This window comes from Schistosoma haematobium, chromosome 1, assembly GCF_000699445.3.
Source record: "Schistosoma haematobium chromosome 1, whole genome shotgun sequence".
In the NCBI taxonomy this organism is placed as follows: Eukaryota; Metazoa; Platyhelminthes; class Trematoda; order Strigeidida; family Schistosomatidae; genus Schistosoma; species Schistosoma haematobium.
This window is the reverse complement of record NC_067196.1, coordinates 63,722,350-63,747,722: the sequence shown is the minus strand read 5'-3', so window position 1 is coordinate 63,747,722 and position 25,373 is coordinate 63,722,350. Positions and strand designations below refer to the sequence as shown.

The following is a 25,373-nucleotide window of genomic DNA, read 5'->3' as shown; positions in this document are numbered from 1 at the left end:
AGTGTTACATATTCTCGTTTACTACACAATTTGTACACAAGTAGTGACGTGCAAGTACGAAATAACTCTGTGAGTGCAGCCAAAGTAATGTACTTGGAGTTAAAACTGGCCTCAGAATAGTGTACAAAGAAACAGTCAGGTAGCACAAGTACCAAGATTAAATAGCAATCTAGAGATTTGTAATCTGTTATGCAAATCATTATATTTGTTCGACGGTGTTTGGAGTTTGCAATATGCATGATCTAAAATAGGTTGGTTACCATTATAACAGACTACGGAAACCAGAATGATATCCTGTCGGAACTTCAGTTGTATATAATTAAACTGTCGGTATTTAGAAATCGTCACTACAATCCCTGTGAATAGTCCAAGAACATTTTTATAATACTATGCAACTCTTCAAGACTTAAAACATGTTATATTCTAACGGGGAATCTTTTCTTCCAATAATCTTGACGGTGCTGCTTATAATAAGGATTTTTTCAAAATTGCTTGCTGCACGATGTACATCTGCACTTATCTCTCCCCGTCAACATGTGAGCCTTGCCAAGGATTTCGTTTTCTCAGCATTTCAACGTCGAAAGTGAAGACCCTTCAAGATGGATATGTAGTGGCATTGAACAATAACCGCACAATCCACAAAGCTGAACACGAGACTACTCAGAAAATAGATATTCAATATTTAACGCGGATAAATACCTAACGATGGAGAAGGCGCGAAGAATGAATTGAATGGACTGGAGTTGATCGAGTGGCATGGCTCGGCCATGCAGGCGTGGTCTCTGCTGAATGTTACCTTATATCTTCTATTCATATTAAATATATTGTTCTTTCTCTAGCCTAACCTTGTTCTACATCATGTATTGGTAATTGATACGATACAGTGAGTTGGTGTAGTCGATGGTGTGACTTCCACGTAAGATCTTATAGACTAGGCAGTTATATCATGACGAATCTACAATTTTGGGATTAGGTCTATTATTAGAGCAGTACTAATATAATAGTAGACCATAATTCTACAGATATACGTGAATACTGAAAAATAACAACATGATCATTTAAATACACACGACTATATAGAATAATGGATATTTCATCGCACTTTGCAAAATGGACAGGGAATCTACGTTCAAGATTAGAATAGCAACCCTTTCGATAATATCATCTGAGTTTTACTTCCTTCAAATTTACAATAAGCTCCTAGTTGCGCACATAGGAACGTATTCTGAACTAATGCACGGGTGAGTCCAAATATATCTGCTCAACATATAGCATGCAAATTGGGTTGATTGAAGGACTTCACGGATATTACTTGCATGACAACGCTATCTTCTGTATCACCTGTGGCATCTTCAACCTTTCGACCAAGGATTCTAAAGCCAGACGAACCAGGGGTTTCGTATGAAGCAGTTGGAAGGTATGATTTGAAGACGGATAATTCGTCGACGAGGATATGATCTAAGCTGACTAGTTGTTGTAAGTGATGAGTAACAAGGCGTCCACAACCATGGTCTCGTGAAGATGCTTCACAGAAAGCATCTAGCCATGTTGTGAAACCAGTGACATTAGCAAAACTGTTCAAGAATAACCGAAATATTTATTTTGAAGATTTTTATACCATTACGCATTCCAACTTGACGTGTCAGTATTGCATATTATTACGAAATTTGTCATTGAAAGTCAGCTTTTCAATATCTTCGAATTATGTTCTTTTCATATGTGTATAAAGATAATCCATGGGACTGTATAATAATGTTAAATCGAGAGTGGAACTGTTTACAAGGAAAACTGAACATCAGAATCCAACTATGCAGTACATGAAACGATCATTTCTGTATTTAGCCTTAAATGTCACTTCCAAACACCGTAAAACGGATAGATAAGAAGAATTTTCAAAATGAGAAACAGTAATGTGATAAAAAATGTAACAGGAATAAGTTTTGTTCAAACTTCTTTTATTTTGGATGAAAAAATTACATTTACAGGAATAAACCTTTGAACAACCTAAAAACAAAGAATGAACACAGTTCAAAGTAATTTCTACATTCTTCCAAAAAGTAAGCAATGTCACAAGTCTTGTTTTAGTGCGCTAATTATCTACACTTATGCGACCTTGAAAGATACATTTTACAAATATTGATGAGTTTTTCGCGCTTATTCTGTAATTACCAATAGACAGCTATGAATACACCACAATTTTTCTGCAAAACGTTCATTGATTTGGTGGTTAGCTTCATTGTTTATGACAATTATCAAGCATTTTTTAACTAAAACAATCAAATTTGGTCGTTATATTTGCTTCATTTTGTTATAAAATTTGGACTAAGGATAAACTAGGATATTATTTAACATGCCTACATTATCCGAAACTTCGAAGCCACCCAATGGAGAGAATTGTTCCTCAGATTTAAAACATTCACAGAATTACTTGTCGACCAATAACACTATTTTACATGATACCAACGTTTACGAAAATCAAGGTGATTCAGAAGATGAGCAATGCGTAGAAAATCATTTCAAAGTTGATGGTTTAAGAAACGGTGCCAGAGTACCGGTAAAAACCAAGTATGCCTCTGAAGCACGCGTTTGTTTTCCAAGTAAATGGTCTAAAAGCATAGAACCAACGCTTATGTGTATAAACGGATTAGATGATTTTTATAATCAGGTAAGTGCTTAAAAGTGGGAAGCTCATTGATGACATTGGCGGTACTTTACGAAGTTTTCTCATGTTTTGTTTAATATATCTGCTCTATAAACAATGATCTTTCGTATCTTAGTTATCACGTTTTACAAAGTTAAAATTGATCTTGAAATATGATTTTGAATAAAAATCTCGAATGACGTGTTTAGAGCACTTTAAGCAAACAAGAAGAGATATGTATGGCTGATTTCTTTGTGTCACTCAAAAGTTGTGTACTTAAGGAGTAAATTTTTTTTACTTCGCTTGAGTTACTTATTAAACTATTAACAGAATGTATAATAAATACACCGTGTAGGTGAAAAGCAAGTTACATTGCTCGATAAATTGACACAATTGAGCTACACTGTATTATTTATAACAACCAATCAAATTGTTCGTACATGAATATGCATTTGATTCAATTACCAGATACAATACTTTCAGATGTGCTCACTTTGTTATCTATGATATCAATACCGGTATATACAGAACCCCTAGTCATTTCAAATTACGCCATTTCCGATCATTACACTTGCTTGATTTACACCAGATCACTGGAATAAAAATTTATACACACTACGGTAGAGTCTTCGGACACACATCCATTGACTACAGATAATATTTTAAAAATTACTATAGTTATCATTATATTACGATATCAGCCGTTATTTCATCAATAAACCTATGTTGATCAACTAACTTCTTTTACTTTTATGCTGAACACGCTATTCAACCACGTAAAATTGACGGCTTGGCATTTTTAAATGATTCAAAGCAACAAATATGCGTACTTGGATGTAATTTGTGTGATTCAGAAGAAAAACGGAGTTCATTTCATAATCAAAATAATGAATGGACTTGTAATCATGCAAACCAAAGTGCTAATCATCCTCGTCAGCAGGACCAAAACAGTAAAAGCGATCTATTAAATAAACAAATCAATGAGTTAACTGAACGTGAAAGTTACAAAATTAAGTGGGTTGAAAAGCGCAACGAATATGAAAGTGAAATCAAAGAGTTAAGAAGAGCCAAAGAAAAGGCCACTCAGAAAAATATCAAGTATGAAGAACAGGTAACTTATAAGGGAAGTAGATCAATGATGGCATTAATAAACGTTTTATTATTTCAATATATTTAGTCAAACATGTTTTAGAATGTATCATCAGAAAGCTCCTTTTGAAAAATTCCTTACCTTTGTAGTTGTCAGCCTTATGTATTCATAACTTTAAAGACGGGGATATCGTGTTAAAAAAAGCCATCTCATAGTACCGACTCAAGACTGTTTATACTGCGCTGACAAATCCATAGAATATAGAAAACATTTTTATAACTTGTATACATAGCCTTTGGTCATCTATTTGCATCTTGTGATGCAAACTGTCTTCTCTTCTGTCATTCAACTGTTTTCCCTATACTTTGTTTTTGATCTACAGAAATCCTCTTCTTGATCTGACAACTCTTACAGCCTTAATGCCACGTTCTGTCACATATACTAAGAATTATTCATGTAAGGAGCGTCCACCACAGTAGGGAAAACCCCTGAATCAGTTTTACTTCTCCAAATATTTTGTAATCTTTTGTGTCCATTGGTAACAACATTTCCATGACACTTTTAAAATTTATTTAGACATCTTTCATTTAATTGTTTATTGCTTTGCTGATCTCAAAATCGGTTAATTTAAAAAGTGTACTAATTTTTTCAGTCTTGCGTCATAACAGTCAGTTTTATTTTTCGAGCTTTCCTGAAAAAATGAATAAACTTGGATGATTATCAAGGAACTACTGAATTTTTGAAACTTAAAAGTTATTTTTACGTAGCCTGGTTAGTTATAAAATGTGATTACCATAAAATTTAGAATCGAAAAGATTTTGAATTATCTGTTGCTTATTATGTCGTAGATTTGAGCTCATCCAGCTGGCCCCAATTACAAATCTTCCTGGTTTATAAGGACAAAGATCTTTCCTTGATAACCACGAAGGAATCAGACCGACTAGTATATTACCTAAAATACCAGCCTCTGTATTCGTTAGATCGCTAATTAAGGCTTGTGGTCTGATTTCAGACCCAGATATGTATGCAATAACCAAATGACCACTCTTCATTGCTTTTTAGAACGTAGGTATACTTGTCTATGTCTAACCACAATTGTATCAGAACTACCAATATCAAGTGGTCGCCGTTGTCGCCCGCCGTGTTAGTTTTTATTGAATTTCGTCATAAATTTACTTCTTGAAGCTACCATTTCTTCACCAAACTTCCAGTAGTTGATCTACTATCAGGAAATTCATTTATCTACTTAGAACACTTAAATGTCATAATTCTGTTAGTCAAAACCGACCCGATGAATGGTCTAATGATTTTCTTAAGGAACAGCCGATGTATATTTGGTGCGTTTCTTTCCTCCTCTTCTTGAAAAATGTTACCTATTGACTTTTCTGTGCCAATTACGACACTAATTATAGATATTGAAGTATCTGAGAGTGTCAGCCACTTCAATTTCCTTGGAAATCTTGTCAGATTTAACGGGTATTTTTCGGAAAAATCCTAGTACAGACTAAAAACGCCTCGTTGGCTTTTACCAGTCCGCATCACTTGTGGAGTAGGTCCTTCATGTTTAACTCCTTAAGTGTGAAGCGTGGTTTTTTAAACCAAAAAATCTTCATGGATTACTTGTCATCTGATTATAGATTCATTCGAAATATTGCTGGGATGACCAAGCAGGCAATAACAAATTTAGGAACAGAGTACTAAACTAAGTCAATGAATCAGTCGATCAGGCTTGTGAATGTTTATCGGTTGATGTGGTTAGGGAATGCCGTAACGTATATTGGTGAGAAAATAGATTGGAAGAAAGGATCTGACATACGTTGATGGATGTAGACTGCCCAGTAATGGTCTACGCAACAATAACTATCGGTGACAGAATACTTTTAATAAAATGGCCAAGAATAGGTCCCAACGGAAAAGACACATCTACTCTTTATCATCTAGATCCTGAGCTCCAGTATTTCTCTATGTAGGCCTTCTTGCTGTCTTTTCTTACCAGATTTCGAATTTTTAGTCCCTCATTTTATAATTACTATCATATTACTTTGATTGTTTGCTATTTTTTCAGTTAATTTTTTTTATGGTCGTGTGGCTTGATATCTAGGACAAACACAGGTTTTCGCCAGGCCCTACGTTTTTATGACTGAATTGCTGATCCGGACCCATCTCACTATCTTGGCTTATTATCAAAGTAATATTGTTATTCTTTTCTCAATAGACATAAATTACGTTTTCGTTAATAAACATATGTATGATTAACGGTTGCATAGATGTGTAGATTATTTTAATGTGAGATTAAAGATAGTAGCTCAATAATAAAGTTACTTGGTGAGACTAAATTTATTATAGTAGTACTTATTTCTATTACATCATTTGAGAACAATATTTCAATTATAATCTGACTCTATGTCGATCTATCGGAAACCATATATCTCACTATAAGTCCCAAAAGAATATTGTATTAATAAGTTAACAACCTTATTTTCCGAAACATTTGTCGTTTATCAACTTGTTACTACCGATAATAATACACAGATAATTAAATGACTATTACAATTGGTTCAGATCATTGTAGACTAAATCTACCTAAATAATTTTTCATTATTTGATGTAGTGTTCCTCTTAACCACTTCTTTTAGTTTATAGCTAATTTTTCTGAAGAAACTCAGACTGTTAGCAGTTAAAAAACAAAAATATAGTGCTTGCTGTTACGCACAATTTAGCAAATAAAATATTCCATAAACTGCAAACCTCGAGACAGAGAGTGGTTCATTTAAACATCCTTCATTATGTGTTGATTACTTTGAGTGGTGGTTACTATTGTTATTATTAATTATTTGACATTATTTATACGGGTAGTCTGGTTAACCCTGCATATCACTGTTTTCTTCCTTGTTTATTCAGATAACCGAATTAAAAAATAAGCTCAGTTCAAAACAAGAACAGATACACAATTTATTGATTGAATTAGAACAATCTAATCAAAGATCAAATGTAATCGAAACACAATTTAATGCTTACAAATTACAAACTAGTCAGAATGAAGAGAATTACCAAACCTTATCGCGTGAATTCGTGATTATGAAACAGTGTAAAGAGCAAGCAGAATTGAATGCAAAAAATTGTGAAAACAATCGGTTACTATATGAGAGACGAATGAAAGAGTTGGACGACAAGTTAAATGTTATCCTGAATTTTTTAATCTTATAAATTTTGATTTTTAGGGGCTTTCCTATTTGTTTAGATATGATATGCTCATATACAATACATTGTTCAATATCTGAGTTTTCAACATTCTTTCATCAGATGGTTCGTGGAAATTTCGGACATTTTGATTTCATATACTCCCTTAAATTACCCTATTTCTACTGCCACTAAAATATATCCATTTTCATCAACAATTAAAATCTCAGTGCGGTGTACCAGCCATTTGAGCTCGGAGAAGCCTATCAGCTTTTTTGGAAGGAAGATTGTTACTTCGAGGCACAAAAGCCACCATAAATATACTCATGAAACATCCTTTCTTATACTTACTGATTAGGCACTTGGAAACTATCTGTTTTTTTGGCAGCAAAGTAACATATACTTACTTGTGATTATTTTCAAATAAATGTTAATCGCTCTACAGTGATGAAATCCTTATATTGTTAATATATCTAGATCAGAGAACCCGATGACTGTGACCATACTAATTTATCCCACTAATCAAAAATTAAGATGTTAGGTTTCTATTTTGACACAAACGTTCTGTATAAGTGTGAAAATTCATATTTCTGCCATACATTAAGATGAATACACGAAGTTATCCACTAAAATATAGTAAATTTTCAATATTAGTGGTATATTTATACCCAAATTTTTGTGGTATTTTTTGAGGAAGGAAAAACAAAATATTTGTTCTGTCATCGGTTTGTGGTGACAATTATCTTCAGAAAAATGAATGATTAATAATATTTATGTGTCATCCTGCAGCAACTTCAAATAATCGTAGTGTTATGGCTAAAATAAAATTGATTTCGTAACAGAAAGAATTAGAAATAATACGATAGAAATAGCGATGATTTTTACAGTCAGTCGTATTTAAAAATTCAATAAAAGACTGAAATATCTTTCAGTTTAGCTGTATTTAGAAGTCTATATATTTTAACCCCCGAATGAAAATTTTTTTAAAGATATCCTTCGAATCTACAAGTTGTTGTTTCTTGCCTGGCTTTATTTGTTCATGCATTTGATGATTTATATTATAAAAACTATTTTAATTATTATGAGTTATTCTACTGTCCAAAATATCATTACAGATTGTGCATGAAAATATCAAAATACAACAAAGAAATTATTTTAGGTACAAAGTTTTGCAAATTATGATCTTTTTTCCTACTATCTCAATCTAAGATCAATAACATAAATGATTTTTTTTAGTTATGAACAAAGTAAACAACGTTATTATGACGATATAAAAGGACTAATGAATCAATTGGATATGGAACGTTCAAGGGCTGATGAACTCTTGCAAAAAATTGAACATAATCGCCGCCAAAATGAAGAACAACTTAAAACTGTATGATTATTTTATAATATATGTATACTTCATAATAAATTAGTCTCTTTAATAATATCAGGACAAGATTTTCAAAGTCCATCATAATTTATATTTCCAGTGTTGTTCAGGTTGTATACTAAATTGTATTTGGATTTTAAAAAAACATGTTCAAAGCAACTTTTTCGACACGGAATCTTTACTCTGATGGAAGCACAATTACTTTCCTAAAAAATTGTATTAGTTATTAGTCTGATTTTATAAATTTATTTATAAAACTAATAAGGGATATTTAAATTCTTGTGGAAATGTTAGACATTTTCCTTTATTTTTAGCTAATCTTTACCTTTAAATTTTCTTAACAGTTTCGAATTTATTCATGTTTAATTGTCTTTATAATTGGTATGATAATTAAATCGTAATTTTTTTAAATAATGGGATGATTGTTTAGAAAGTAATTATTCTGTATTACCATGCCTAGTAAAAAATGCTTGTGTAGCTAATAATTTGTGCAAATTAGTTTATGAACGGTACTTAATGTTTCATTGTAAACACCTTAGTTCTTATGATAGTCTAGATGATTAAAAAAATCTGACGGTAATCCGTTATATTAAGTCAAATTCTTTAATATTAATGAGTAATTATTATATTATAAGGGTAGTATTCATCGTGTATTTGCTTCAGGTGGGATACTATTACAGTTCATGATGCAACAGTAATATCATTCAACGAAAATCTAGCAGTAAATTCAGATCAAAAATTTCCTATACTTGATTTCTGAAACGCTTTTCATCTAAACTTAAACGATATATTCCATGGATTTTAAGGCTGAATTTGCGGCGTTAAGCTGATTTTATCAGTACATTATAATGACACTGCTGATACAAACAGTTACTGCGAATATAAATAAGGATGAAGAGAACAAGGCTTTGAGTACAAACGACTGTTAGCCTGGTCTTTAGAATGAAAGGATTCAGCATATGTGAAAAGATTTTAAAACATCTGAAGCATAAATTGACAATCGTTTGCAGTAAGATGATAAGACCCTCATAATCAAACAACTGTGGTAATAGAAAATAACATCATAAAAAGATAAAATATATTTTACGCATATGAAGATCCTCTATTTATTAATCTGTACCATTAACGCCGATACTGTAGATCGAACAAACTCAACAGAAGAAACTAGATGCATTGTTGGAAGATGGCCAAAAGGAGTTAAGAAAACAGCTAGCTGAAGCGAATGAACAAATTAAGGAGCAACAAATAATAATATTTAATCAAGAATTAAAAATTTCTACAATGGATTCAGATAAAAATGAGGTTAGTGTATAAATTGATATACGCATCGCTGACAATCTAGTCAGATATTTTCTAAACAATGTGAATTTATTAAGTAAACACAACTATAAAAACATGGGTAAATCCATCCAGTTTCCAATAAGGTGCTTAATAACATCGAATATTTTGGGTGGTTACAAACAAGTACAACTATCATTGAATACAGGAGTCTATAACAAAATAAAACTAATTAAAGTTCGGAGTTTAACAGTAACCCATAGATTATATTTGTTGAGTATTGAGATAGTTTATTGGTATATTAGACTTGAGAATGTAATCGCGATTTCAGTTCACTGGTATATAGGAAATCGAGAGGTACTTGGTCTAAACCCTTGTTTGTCCGTTACTTATTAATTTCAAGCTAAAGTGAACCAGCTGTTCAGTACGCATAGGTTTAATTGATTCTCAAGTTGATGTCGATATGTGATAAAAAATAATCTTCTTTAGTATTTTATTGTCGTTTCAATCGAACCGCAAATAAAGAACTCTTTGGCTTTGCAATAAATTTGCGAATGATTTTTCAGTATGTAAATGGAATGAAACAAAGCTAGATAGATCGATTAAGGTAATAATGAATTACTCTTCATTTATTACACTACAAGCTAAACAAACACCCAAGTTTAATACTATCACAGATAAACTCCTACTCAAACTAAATTAATAATGATAGGGTATAAAGATTTAACTTACAAAGATAAATTTGAAACCTGAATTCATTACACACTAATAAAATGTGGAAAGTTTGTCAAACAACACTTATCAACCATGCATTTATTGGTTATAATTCGATAATTTATTAATAGGGGTTATTGAACCTTACCTATATCTTAACTTTGGTAAAGGTTTTCAGTTTTAAAAAAATTTCATGCAAGCTAATCCTTTCTGTTAAATGAGATATCGAGTACAGTTTTATTGTGGTGCTTATGGTTCATTTCCCTTACTTAAGTTAAAAGTATTACTTAATGAAATGGTTATCAAAAGTTTACTATGGCTCATGACCACTTTTATCAAGATCCATCCTGTTGCTTTTAGCATACTAAACCTTCAAATGAATTTTTATATAATTTATTATTCTATGGAATACTATTTCAATTGCATTTTGAAGAATAGCTAATGCTTGAGAGTATTCAAAATAATCGAGCTTTGAACCAAAAATTCGAATTTTTGAGAAATATTAAGTTGAATATGAAACCTAGATATAAAATTTCTAGCCGTTAATTTGATATATCTGAGCCTTATGGTGATAAATTATGATGTCTATCAATTTCATTCTACCTAGGAATTTAGCTCAAAAATTTTTGTTCAGAAATAAAAGCATCCAAAAAACATCAACAACAAAATATTCTGTGATGATATTAAATTAAATTATTTTGTGTGTTGTAAATTTTCGAAATACTTACAAATTCAAATTCATGTGTAATATGCATAAATTTATTTGGGTTGTAGTGAAGGAGAACACAGATGAGGACAATCAAACTTTATTTAGTACAAAATTACAGAGTTACTTGGTAAAATAGAAAAGCCATACTATCATACTTAATTTGAAAAATGTTCAATAATTATCTCGAACTTCATTGTTCTCGCATTTCCATACTAATTGCCCTTTATTCCCGCTCTTTCTTTCCTTATCTTCCCCATCTTCTACCGCCAGACATTACATTCCTGACTGGCGTCATATACTACTTATATCAATATAAGTAGCACGCACCACAGGTTTATTAGAGTAAAATAATAATAATTACTATCTATTTTCATAAAAGTTTAACTCATAGGCTAAATATAAATTTGTAAAGCGTTTTACTTATTTATACAAAAGTTAGTGAGGTATATTTAGAAGACATGAAATGAAATGGATCTATTTCATTTCATGATATCTTGCTGTTTTTACTTCACAAATTGTTGTCAAAGGAAGCAAATGCATGAAATAAGAATTTTACGATCTATAATTAGATATTATTTAATGAGTAGTGAGAATTCGTTTTTATTTCATAAAGATTTGAAAGTATTAACACTTACATTATAGTTTCCCAATCAACGAGTAAATTGTTTATTTTCAATACCCTTAATTGAATATCACATTTGTAAATCTAATGTTTTTAATCGTTGATGTGGTGTTGTATGTTTCGTTTTTTTGTTTTATTAATTTTTAATCAACAATTTCAATGACATAATACTTCCTCTTTTTTTTCTCTAAAGCTCATAAAAATCAATCAAAAATCAACAGAGGAACAATCAGATCTTCGTGAACAAATTAAGTTGATTGAAAATTTATTAACAATAAAAGATCAAGATATTTCAATGATGCAATTTGAATGTCGTCTCTATGCTGATAAATTGAAACAAACTGAATTGGAAAAAAATCATTTCATCGAAAAAGAACGATTTATAAAACAAAGATATCAAGTAAGATGATATGGCATATGAGCTTCGATTCACGCTCCCTATTTATATCATACTGTGCATAAGCTTACTTCATCAATTTATAAAACTTGTATATAATCAAACTGTTCACTCACCTACATTATAAGACAATTCTATCAATACAATATAGATATTAGTTTTCATACTATCTTTTTCTAATTTAGAACAAAGCCAAACGTGCATGGGAACAATGTCAAACTACTCGTACACGTTTAAGTAGAAGACTTGTCCATCTACGTTATAACAGAGATTTATTATCAAAACATTTAAAGAAACAATACGAACAAATGAATCGTTTGAATAATTTATTTTGGGAAACTGGATGGGCATATGTTCAATCACAAAACTCTCTACAAAATATCAATAGACAAGAAAAGGAATATGTAGATAAAGAAATGCAAACAATTTTAATTAATAACAAGATAAAACAAGTAAGATATGTTAAACTTGTTAAATACATGTCTCCGAATACGATTGTTAAGAATCAGTGATTTTATAACCTACACAAATGGAGTAATGATTAAATCCATCCATTTTACATAAGTAACTATGACGAAATGCGGAGATGGTTTCCTGCAGAAATAGTATTATAGTGTCATTTTTTATTACTGTAACTGAAAGTATATCTACTAAGTTTACTTGTAGTGGTTATCTTCAGTTTGATGGATATGTTATTTGAAATGTAAGAATGCCAAACTTTATTCACTAATATGTCCCTTTTTTGAATATATATTCTTAATAATTTGCACATATTCAGATATAAGGTTGTAGTGAATATTCTTCAATGGTGAATAAGAATACGCTGAATAAATTATTTTTGTTTTTAGTGTTTACTAAAGTATATGCTGCAGAAACTTTTTTAATAAATACTTGGTATTTTTAGCGGTTTATTTTCCAAAAGGACTTGAATCATCCAGAAATTCTAAAGTTAAAAGTCAAATAGAATTTTTCTATAGATAATTTTAATGACATACAACCTGTAATGTAGTAAAATGAAATAAATCATTATTTTGTCAAAACAACGTTCAACCTCCAAAAAATGTTTAAAAATAAGTAAAGTAGAATTATCACTTTCCTATGAAACTCTACCTAATATAGTGTCTTATTCAGTTACATACGGTGTACATATAACATTTTGATGCAATACTCTGATGCAGATATTCCTTCATGGATGGAAATATTTTATGACTGCACTTAGTGTGTATTTAATATATCACTTTGAGATTATTCAATCATAACAGGTGTACTCCATAAAAGTTTTAATTACTACTTTCATAAAAGGTTTGAGTATGAAATATAAGTTGTAAACATTATTGTTCACCCATCCGTTTCTCTTTATAATTTAATCGTTTTATATAACAATCGATGTACTTGTAAAGATCTGCACGGTAGCAATATTTTTGAATGAAAGTTTTCTCACATATAGATGATTTGTTTTCACATAAAAGCTGGCCTATTAATTATGTCTGGCTTTTAAGGAAGGTTGATCTCAATATTCACTGGTTTCTTGGACAATATAAGATGAATTACCTCCAGGTTGAATATATATCTCACAAAACAACCACTGTTGATAATGTAATTAATTCAGTGAATACAAGTTCGTGTATTTAGATTTTATGCCATATCTTATATATAGATTCAGTCAGTCAACTACAACGTAGGACCAGGAACATATGTGTATCGATCCATGTTGCCGTACCGCACTACCACAGCAAGATGAACGCCGGATTCATAGGAGTGGTTAAGTCAATGGTGGTAATATAGAAAGAGAAACATCTTGTATAAGGATATAGTAGAGGAAGAGAGAATTAGTACGTAGAAAGAAAGACATGAAGCGATTTTAATCTCATGGTTTAAGGGAAAACAGGGATTGTATACACCTACGCCATTGTGATCAATTCAGAGACATGTCACCGAGAGTCTCCAATCATTAGTTACGATAGTCGCGCGAACCTCAACCAAGTAGTCTGAATCTAACAACATGACTCACGCCACAAGCTAGTGACTTGAAAGATTGGTGCCAAGTATTGGTTTGGCCACTCAAAACTTCCTTCCAACAATTCCCAACACTAGTCAGCAGTGCGTGTCGTGATAATCGATGTTCAGGCATATGCAACACGTGACCCGAACATTTCAGTTGATGAATATTCACAACCTCATCAACTGACTTGCCTTCGTTCCCTAATGCCTTGCGTCTAACATCATTATTACATACCCAGTGATCCCAATAATATTTCTAAGGCATCTGTGATCAAATACTAGTAGCTTACGAGTATCTTCGACTCTTGTTGGCCACGTTTCGCAGCCGTAAAGAACAAAGCGAACTGCTGCGCAGTATACTCGTCCCTTAAATGAGAAGCGCATTCTAAAAATCCTGATGTTGTTGCTCAGTGCTACAACAGGACACTGCATTTTACCGGCGTCCTCGCCAAACAGGACTGTGTCATCTTTGTATTCTAAGTCGATAAGTGGATCTCCTGGTAGGAGATCAATGCCCGAGAATTCTGTCGACGGTGACTCTGCCCTATTACGTTTACCGAATTCGGTAAAACAAAGTTTGAGTCTGAGATTTTAGATATTGGAAACCAAGTGACTCAATTACTGAATTATTATGAATGGCGATTACTTAAAACAAGAAATTACTTTTTGTAAACACTGTTGTTAAGAAAGTAGTTCCATCATGTACACCAATTAAACATCGGGATGATTTAAAACGTACCCGATGAAAACTGATTATAACTCAACAAGTGGTAACTATAACATGATTTGTAAAGAAGCTCTAGTCAATTGCAAAAGCTGATAATTAACTGGAAATATCAGAGTTAAAGCACATATCATGTTGTACATGCATTATGCTACCTACCTTAATGAATACATGGAATTCTAACCTTGATATTGAACGATCAATTAATTGTAACTGAGTAGCTATTTATTTACAACCAATTGAATTATATGTAGACATGTAATTTATTGAATTAGTACTAGTGTATTCCTTGTATTACCTACTTTTATTACGTATCATTTTATTAACAAATCACTAGTTTATAATATAGGTCTATTCTAATATTGTTAGTTTACGGCATAAAATTCGTGAAATTTGTGAAAGCCATACACTATTTGTTTCATCTTCAGCCTTATGTGACTATAGACCAGATTGTACAGACTGACGCTTCACAGCCGGATAACGATGCTAAAGATGACACAGTGATATCATGCGCTATCACATGGATTTCAAATGATTTAGAAAACTTGACAGGAAAGTTGGAGAAATTGCTTAAATATCACGGAAAAGGTTGGTTTTTTTTCCTTACTTTATGCATATGTCAGTACAATGAGCTTCAGTTATTATTAATCAAGGTAACTTCCAGTTGCCAACGTACGAAGTATAGTTTTCATGTAGATACACTTTAAAACGTATACAACTACGGAATATTTCATTTGTAAATAATCCATTCGAATAATACTAAATAGGTTGGCTACGCTAGGAGATAGTAGTATAATCGAGCGGAATATGTTGAACACAATCCACTCTTCTTAACTAAACATGACTACTGAACGTTTTAAAAGTCTCTGAAGACTATTTTTCGAAACATCTATAGAAGAAAAGATCCATGTTTTACGGAAGAGTGTATATGGATACCATAATGAGAACTGTATAGTGCTAAAAAAATTCCATAGTACAACAGCTGATTAACAAACGTATTGAATAAAACAATTTATAGATTTCAAGACAGCTATCTCGTTTCCATCTTTTCAAGTAAATTATGCCGTTTTACCATATTTTGAATTCATTTAAAATGTCAATATGACACTATATTTCTAACAGTAAATACTTCAGATGTGCGTAATTTACCCTAATATTTGTTTTTAAATAATGGTACAAATTATTATGAGTTTGCAAACTAAAACTGTACGTGGTGATATAAGGAGTTCCACCTAAAGAAAATAGACTACTCACACAGACATTTATTTTTAAAGCTGGTCCGCAGATTCCACTTTTAGGAAACTAAATACCTCAATCTTGATCAACTTACGTTTTCTGATTCAAAATAACCATTCGATAAGTAGCAATTACTCTTTTTAGAATGCCATATACATGTGACTGCTAAGTGTGACTACTTAAACTATAATTTGATCTATTCACGGTTTGTGTCTGAATATAAAGACTTTAGTCTCAATGCATTCATTCTTAAGTTTCTACTAGTTTACAATGATTTTTCTGGCTTTCATAAGATTGATATATGCTACAAAAAGCGTATCACTGGTGATACTGAGATAAAAATCTAAATAAAATTATTATCATTATGAGGTAGTAAATTCTCACTAGATACATCTAACTGTAGCATTTTCAAACTAGTGAATTAAGCGTTTCTTACGCGTTTTTTAAACAGAAAACTTCAATGATCAAGACCTAGACAACGAAGAATTTCATATAGGATTTAGTGAAAAAGTATCTCTGATTTCACTGACTCTTGAATTAAAATGCAAAGTGAATTGGTTAAAAACGTGTTTTAATCAATTAACAGGATATACTTTTAGAAAAACAGTGAAGTGAGTTAAAACTATCATTTCATGAATAGTATGAAAAATTTAGGAAGTTGTTCAACGTGTTTATTCCAGTCATTTAGTAAAGGACAATGAACATATTATTGTGAATGTCAAAAATAGGAAATAATAGAGTACACTGTAATTAATCAATAAGATAAAGATGTAGAAAAAATTCCAGTAGTCAGTTTGTTTTGCAATATAATAAATCGTTTAGTTGAAAAAATATTGGCTTGCAAGAATAACCAGACAAGAGTTTATTCGCTCACATCAAAGTGTCGACACACTATAAAATTATGTTGATAATCAATGGGATTAATATGGACTGCATAAATTATATCACTGCACTGATATTCTATATCCAGTAATCTTTATTAGAAGGCCATATCTTTATCGAGCTTCTCATGAACCCGATATCTATTTCTTTTGCAACTGCATAATTGACAGAGAACTATATATATATATATATATAAATATAAATATATATATATATATATATATATAGCGCTGACTTTTAAAGCCTTACAAAAGTAATTCTACCATCATAGAAAACATAAATTAATTTCGTTCCTTAAAATAATGAGTGATGAAGTATAATCTGAGAATTTATTGCTTTGAAAAAAATATTACATAGAGAAATTATTGCATTGTGGTGTGCTACTTATATTGACATAAGTAGTAAATGATGTTAGTCGTGAACAGAAGGTCTGGCAGCAGAGACAAGAGGATCGAACAGTAAAGAATGGAAACAAAATGCAATTTGTATAAAAATGCAAGAACAATGAAGTCTGAGTCATTTTGAGACAATCGATGGACATTTCACAAATTAAGCATTTACTTTATGATTGTTAGATTTTACTAACAAGTCCTGTAATTTTGCGTTAGATACATTCGATTGCCCCCACTCGTGTTCTGTTCACTACGGTATGTGTACAGGCTATTTTAAAGTGATGATAAGCTTGAACGATTTCATGGTTTAAACAGTGGAACAAAGCCAATTTTTGTAACGTAACACATTACATTTTATCACACCTTATATTATTGCTTAGGTAAACCCTAATTAAACAAATAAAATATCCCAGTTTTAAGTCATTAATGACAAAAAGGTTAGCACTGCTCACAAGATTCCGTTCGGAGAAAAATAGGCCACTGAAGAAATGTGGATTACACATGTAAGACAGATATAACGGTGTACAACGTGGTATAGTTCTTTAAAAATTCAGTAATATCCATTCATGGACATAGTAATTGATTCAAATTACTGAGACAGTAAAGTGAATAGGAAGCTTAACATATCAGGATGAAGAGAAGCAGGTTATTTCGGAATAAAGTATGTAAAATTTGAATGATCCTAAATAATGTGAAAGTTTTTGTTACATCATATGCTTTCGTCTGGGGATCCCGAACAATATTCTCTAATTTTGTAGGGAGTCAGTCACAAAACCTATCATAATTACCCATAACTATGAAATCCCAGTATATTTTGGCGTATATATGAGGTTATAGCAATAGATAAACGTTTGCTCATTAACACAGGAAATCACCATTATGTAGTTTTCAGCAGCGTGTGATGGAGTGTACGCCGAATGACCAAGCATAAATGCATGGAGTAAGATAAAGTTATATCAAGAAGTGTATATAATGGTATAGAGCAACTTATGTTATTTACTAATACTAATACATATTTAGTAATAAAGAGAATAGGTAAATAAATGCGAGAAGTGACTAAAGGTTGAAATAAATGGATTCTTTAAGGAATATTACATAACCAAACAGATATAAAGCCTTTGGTAGATACTTCATGTATCCTTAACTAATATTTCATAATTTTGGTGGGAAATATATCAGATGTTTTAAGATCCAAAACGGTGCGATGTATAGTAGGAGCTAGCAAAGATTCTCCGCTCATTTCAATAATAAATTTTTCTTCAATAAAATATAGCTGTACATAACTTGTGATTGTCTTTATTCTGAGTTCTTCAACAATGGTTAAAGTGATTTTTTCTTGTGAATGTTCTAGTTTTCACATACTTGTTTAAGTGATATGTAACGAAAAATTCTGGCTTATTTAATGAATTATAAGATATTTCGATTGAATGGAAGTCAACGTTTTTAGTCAAAATGAAGCAAAAGCCCTATTTGTTTAAGATAATAAGGTTTTTAAAAGATATCGGGTTAAAGTCAGGTTCACATGCTGTAATACTTACATTTTCATGTTCACAGGGTACCTCATAACAGAATCATAAAAATGTATGTTAATAGTAACCTTACCTACGTTTTCCTTAGTTATCAAGCAAAAATAACTTAACTAAATTGGAAGATATTAAAAGGAATTTCGAGAGTTCGACGAGCAACTTGAAGTTGTTATTAAGTCAAATGGAAACTGATGCACTAGAAGACGAATTATCATGTGTCGGTAAACTAGCCCAAACAACAGCAAATCAACTGAAACTTAGTCACTCAAGGTAAGTTATGAATAAGTGCCGAGAACTTGTGTTGTATTTGTTTTTACTTTTCATCCTAATTCAGTAAACATAACGCTGTTATGATACTTTAAATCCAATTACCTTAAGTAGAATAATTATTACACAGTAAAAGTAGTTTGGGCTTTAAATAATTACTGCTAAAGTTATTTGCGATGTGTAGTTGTAACATACTCAAACGAATCTTACCAAAGAATTACTTTTTTATCAGAAATAAGAAATATTGTAGCGTGCTATAAAATTCCATTCAATACGCTTTTTATAAACTGAAACGTAGACAGGATTTATTTTCATAATCACAGTTCGCTTTACTAACTTGGGAAAAAGAGCTAGAGTTTAATCATGAGAATATTCCACTCCCTGCCAAGAAAACGATTCTTTTGTTTCATCACTTGTCCCACTAATTGATGGATGTATCCTAGTAAATTAAAAGAAGCAGTGATTCTTCCAAAATAGAATAATTTACAAAGTTTGTATGTTGTTTTATCTAACATCTAATGTAACAGTTAAACATTCACTTGCTAAAAGAATGTATTTATCATCGTCTATGCTTTCAAAGTATTTGGACGTCGGGTTTATGATAGACAGTCGAATAGGGATTAAAAACAGTTGAGCACTACACTACAAACCGTATTCATGAAGTTCAGTCTTTAAAAGATAAATAAGGAGAAAATATTTCACAATCTTCATGCATTTAATAAACCGACGTCAATATTTTTATAACATGTGGCCTGTGTGCCCTGCTAATGTATAACGTAACAATACCGCCAATTAGAGAGCAGTGAATTACCGATCGGATCAATGACGCGTAAAACCCGTACGAGCAGTCTAGAGTAATTGTCGGTTCTGCTTTCTGCTTAGCCCAGTTAGTTAAGTCCAGAACACCAATCTCAGCCTCTGCAATATGAATCATTTATCTCAAGTATACTGGGTTTAGATACCAACCAGACAGACCACACCTTACCATAAAATATGAAACAACATTTGTACAAGAATTAGTTAAGTGTGGCTGTGAATGAGGGAGGTAGTAATTAATATACTGGTTATAACTCAAGAATGGTAAATAGTATAATAATAGTTCATAGGTCAAAATAAGGCTCATAATACAAGGGGCATGAATATGAATAGTTTAGTTGTTTAACAATTATACCATAAAAATATACGCATAGTATTGGCCGATAAATGGATCCCAAAAGTTACCATTCATTATGCTTATCAGGACATAACAAATATCGGTTCGAGGACTAAGTTGAATCGATAAAGAAGTCCATATCTGACGTTGAAGTTAGAGAGAAAAATAATCTTCACACAGCTGGCGAACAAACGACCCAAAAAACATACATCTTAATTAATTCTGATGAAGGGAAAATATCCTGAAGACCACAACTCCAAGTTTCAAAATCACTGCATATCCACATTTTGATTTTCCAGAGAACTTGGCTTATAAATATTATGACGTACGGTGTTCAGAATCTGATACTGATACACGGTATGTTATGCGCTAACCACCAAACGACTACTTAAGCGAGAAAGTGTATTGGACTACCGAATAGAATGCACAAATACTCATTCATATATATACAGTGCTATCCTTAGGAAATTGACCCAATGACCCCAATGAAATTCACTTAAAACTTAGGTCACTTCTGGTCGCCATTGATCGACCTATTTTACTTTTGATTGGCTCTCCATATCAAAAGATCTCCGAGAATCCATACATATTGAGTCTATGTATTAACATTTTTAATTGTAAATTACTTGTTCCCACACTGGTTCCTTATTATCTATATATGACAATACAACTTAGAAAAATAAATTTGCTAAAAAGAATCTTTGTTGAACTAAGTGACATCACATTAATCGCTTCCTAATACACGAACACTACTTTGGTCAAGTAATTAAGACACAAGCTTGTATTACTTTGGTCATGATGTTGTTTTCTCGGCTTACTGATATACAGCATCTATCTTAAGCTGTAATATTACCTCTTTACGAAACCAACTTACAGAATTATTTGTCAGATCATCTATTACTGTTCAGTTATTTGTTAATTAAATCAAGGAGATAAGTTTTTAAGTGATAAAGACGGAGGATTCTAAAGTTAAATATTTCATCAATAGCAAAGCCTGACAAATAGGAGATTAAACTGTCTGAAGTGAATTTGTTGGCTATTTATAAGTTACGCATATTTTCCTGAAAATTATATGGGAATTTTATTTACTATTTTTGATATATACTACTACAATAATTAAGTGAAAAATGACTGTAAGCCTTTTAAATAGCTTATTAATACAACTATGAACTAAGTTGATTTAATTTTTAACTTTTAGACTTGAAGAAAATCTCGATTCAATAAGGACTGATCTTATTCGTCTAAAGGCTGAATGTCACTAACTATCAATAAAATGAAGTCGTTCGCTGGACTGAGGATAGATAAAACAGCAAGAAATCCAATCTAATTTGTGACCTTTTATAAATTATATATCTATTAAACTAAACGGATAAAATATCATTTGGTTTGAATATAACGATCTATAACAAATATTCAGACACGTAATACGATGATACTCACACATAGTTAAGACAGAAATTGACAGACAAATACATCCTTGGCTTCTGTTACACTGCAGTCTATCATCAAGGTGTACGTTCTTAAAGTCGAAATTCGTTAGTATAGATACTGCATAAGATCTGTTTCTGCACACCGGTTTTAAGTGGAGACGATAGGTTACAAGTTTATTGGGACTTTATGATACAAACTTTTAGGGAAGTGATACTCAGATTCTGCGAGTTAAAATCAGCAAACGCCATATTTCTGAATATTGCTTTTTACAAAAACTGTGTGACATGAACAACTTTACTGAATCAATAACATCAAATTAAAAAAACATCAAAAATTTTAAAAAAGTTGCTTCAAAACATTAATGGATGAATGCCAGAAATATAAGACAGGAAGGACAACGACAATGCTAGTCACATCAATGATCCCTATGCAACATATTCTTCAGTTGTTATTGGGCAGCAAACAACATAACGGATTTTGATTTAGACTAAAATAGACAACGTAACCACTCAACACACTGGATAATCATCAAGCCTTTATCAATCTTTTGTTTCGATAGAACAATGAGAAGACGAAGTTCATCTGAAAAATATGATATAATTGCGCTATACATTTCAAACAATCCGGTCACACATACTTGTCAGGGCATTTTATATGAAAATTAATAAACGTCAGGTTACGGCAAATTGTTTTTGTGCACATAAGATGGGTTTAAATTTACGGATAGCCAATGTTTCAATGAACTTGAGGATTCGTCCTTGACAATTTCTATACAACATCTTAAAAGCTGTAGTGATGTCAATTCGGTGCCCCGTTTCAATTATGTGTTTTGCTGTCGATGTACATAGTTTTCTACCTCTCATGTTGATCGGGTCGTTTGATACTAATTGGTTTTGAAGTCATCTAGGCACATGTTCAATGACCCTTGACTTCATTGTTCGACTGCTACTCCATGTATGTCAGCACAAACATGTAAATTGGTAATACAATGGAATATGACGCAATCACTTGTGCATTATCTAGGTCTGTTTGAAACCATGGGCTGTCTTTTCAGTCACAACTAGTTTAGCAGTATAATAGCTTTCCTCGATAGCTGCTTTCAACATGTGTCCAGAAGGCTTCAAAATCAATCGTATTAGTTTATAATTAAAAACAGATGTCATTTTAAAACCACTATCTATATGTTAAATTGCTGCTTCATCGCTACTACTATATACCTGGGATTAAAAATTGAACAGAAAAGACTAATTCGACGATTCCCAATACCTATAGTAACGAACCTGTCTATGAAGAACTCGATTGGGTATCTCATAATCCACTTAAACTACTTGGATAGTTCTAAGAGCATTTTGTGGCCCTTTAACTGACTACAATTAGATCATATGTTGATCGCTATTGAATGATTGCTATCGTCATAACTCGCGTTAGTGAATAAAAGTATTAAAATAAGTCAAATACGAGAATGGATTTTCGAATACACATAATTTGTACAATTGTTTAACCGTAACAGATAATCAGAGACGTAACAAAAGGAGCAAAGACGAGAGTGAAACGAAACGACGCGCAGTGGAGGCATGTGAGCCAACTCCTCGTAATTAACATTTATAGCCACACAAAAATAGGTTACAAACATGTGATGAGTAGTATAAGATGTACACACATACGCTCATATAAAAAGTCAGGGTTAATAAGTGAATAATTAAAAAGGTCAAAACGTGACTCAAGAAAATGGATAAATTGTGTGTCCAGAAACTAGAATAAATTATATAGGCTTGACAAAGTAACCGGCACTACAGGCAAGCGAATTCTAGTGGGTTACGCCTCCTCACTCATGCTTATGTAGACCGCATTAAGGACACGGACTGAGAAATATCTTCGTTTGCTTAATTGACATAGATCAATAAGATCGTGTTTAATCAAGTTTATATCATACCTATATGATGTACAAAAAAATTTCCAACAATGACCGTGTAAACAGCATGGTTAGAATCTAGGTAACTTGCCCCTTTTGAAGATGTGTACCGTTGAATATAATAGTAATCTTCGGCGAACAGTGTATAAGTATTAGACAATCTTTTTAATGCTACGAGTATACCGGTTAAAAGAATCAACATCTCACTAAGATGTTATATAGTGAACGCTACCGAATCACTTATTTTGTGATATTTAAGTTTATGAATAGTGTATAAACATTAACGACTATGAACGGTGTACCTTTACTGTACGTTGACGTTTTAATGACGAAAAAGTGGGTGGTGAAATCACAGAAAATTAGGGTTTTGTAGAACATTAAGAAATTTTGAAAGGTGTGAAAGCTATAATTAATTGAATTCGAGATATCTACTGTATGCACAGTAAGTAGTGAGTTTACAATGGATGGCATAATTAAAGCCTACACGAAATATAGACAACTAAAAACAAAACTAATCGCGAACTATGGTCAAGGTGGACACGAGTAATAATCCTCTAACAAAATCAACGAATGAGAATACCTCTTTCATAGGACTTTAAACTGTCATTTTGTCTCTCACGTTTCCTCAACTAATAGTAGTTGCTTCATTATGGATTATTGCCGGTTATTTACATTCTATTGTTCATATCCACAAATGACTTACTCCTGGAGAAACCTACCGATTTCACTATTGCTTTAAAAGCATTAACAGAAAAAAAGTACTAGGAAATTCAAATACCTGACACTACTTAAGGGGAGTTGATGTGCAAATTTTTTTATGTATTTGAACACATAAGTCAGTCAGTCAGCTACAACGTGGACCAGGAACATATATGCATCGGTGTAAGTTGTCAAACCTCATTAGCATAACAAGATGAACACCAAATTCATAGCAGTTACTTCAATGATAGTAAAAATAACATTCATTTACGGACATGACACAAGGAGAAAGAACTAGTTCGTAGAAAGAAAGGTATACAGCGATTTTAATCTCAGGGTTTAAGGGAAAACAAAGATTGTTTACACCTATACCATTGTGATCGATTCTGAGCTATGACACCAAGAATCTCCAAACATTGGTTACAATAGTCGCGCGGACTTCAACCAAGTAGTCTGAGTCTACTAACATGGCTCACGCCACGAGTTAGTGATTTGAAAGACTGATGCCACATGTTGGTTTAACCACCCATAACTTTCTTCCAACCATTCCCAACACCGGTTAGCATTGCGCGTCGTGATAATCAGTGTTCAGGCATACGTAACACGTGACCGGACCATTTCAGTTGATGAATATTCACAACCTCACCAACTAATTTACAATCATTCCCTAATACCCTGCGTCTAACCTCACTATTACTTACCCAGTGATCCCAGTAATATTTCTAAGGCATCTGTGATCAAATGCTAGTAGCTTACGAGTATCTTCGACTCAATTTATTTATTTGAACATATAAATATTGGTACAAGAGGACACCAAATATATATGCGCCACACAAAACAATGAGAATGGGAAGAGAAAAAGGGTAAGGAGCTTAAAGGAAAAAAGAACAATAACGGACAGATTAATGTACGGTAGTGCAATAATAATAATAATAATAATAATAATAATAATAATAATAATAGGGGAAACGGAAAGGTACAATCAGAAGAAATCTTTCAGTTAATGAAGATACAACCATGAAGAAAGCAAAAGGAGGTTACAGCAGGATCGCCACTGACTTTATTTTAAGCCATATCTGACAACGTCTCTAGCCACTGTGTTGCATCATCTTTAGGACCCCAGCCAGGGAGTAGTGAAGGACCG

At 32.1% G+C, this 25,373-nt stretch overlaps 1 protein-coding gene across 2 annotated transcripts; it reads left to right on the top strand.

Annotated features, from left to right (window-relative positions):
* Positions 1-2,113: 2,113 nt before the first annotated feature.
* MS3_00001843 (uncharacterized protein) lies at positions 2,114-25,092 on the top strand. Of its 2 annotated transcripts, XM_051209344.1 has the most exons (10): positions 2,114-2,665; positions 3,456-3,752; positions 6,633-6,904; positions 8,148-8,286; positions 9,427-9,588; positions 11,803-12,009; positions 12,192-12,458; positions 15,160-15,319; positions 16,419-19,037; positions 21,386-25,092. In XM_051209344.1, the coding sequence occupies exons 1-9, from the start codon at positions 2,351-2,353 to the stop codon at positions 16,580-16,582; spliced, it is 1,983 nt and encodes a 660-aa protein (XP_051074796.1). In that variant the 5' UTR covers positions 2,114-2,350; the 3' UTR covers positions 16,583-19,037; positions 21,386-25,092. The 2 variants fall into 2 exon arrangements, with proteins under 2 accessions (XP_051074796.1, XP_051074797.1); XM_051209345.1 differs by lacking the exons at positions 9,427-9,588; positions 11,803-12,009; positions 12,192-12,458; ... (1 more) ...; positions 16,419-19,037; positions 21,386-25,092 and having other exon boundaries at positions 3,456-5,919; positions 6,633-8,835.
* The last annotated feature ends 281 nt before the right edge of the window (positions 25,093-25,373 follow it).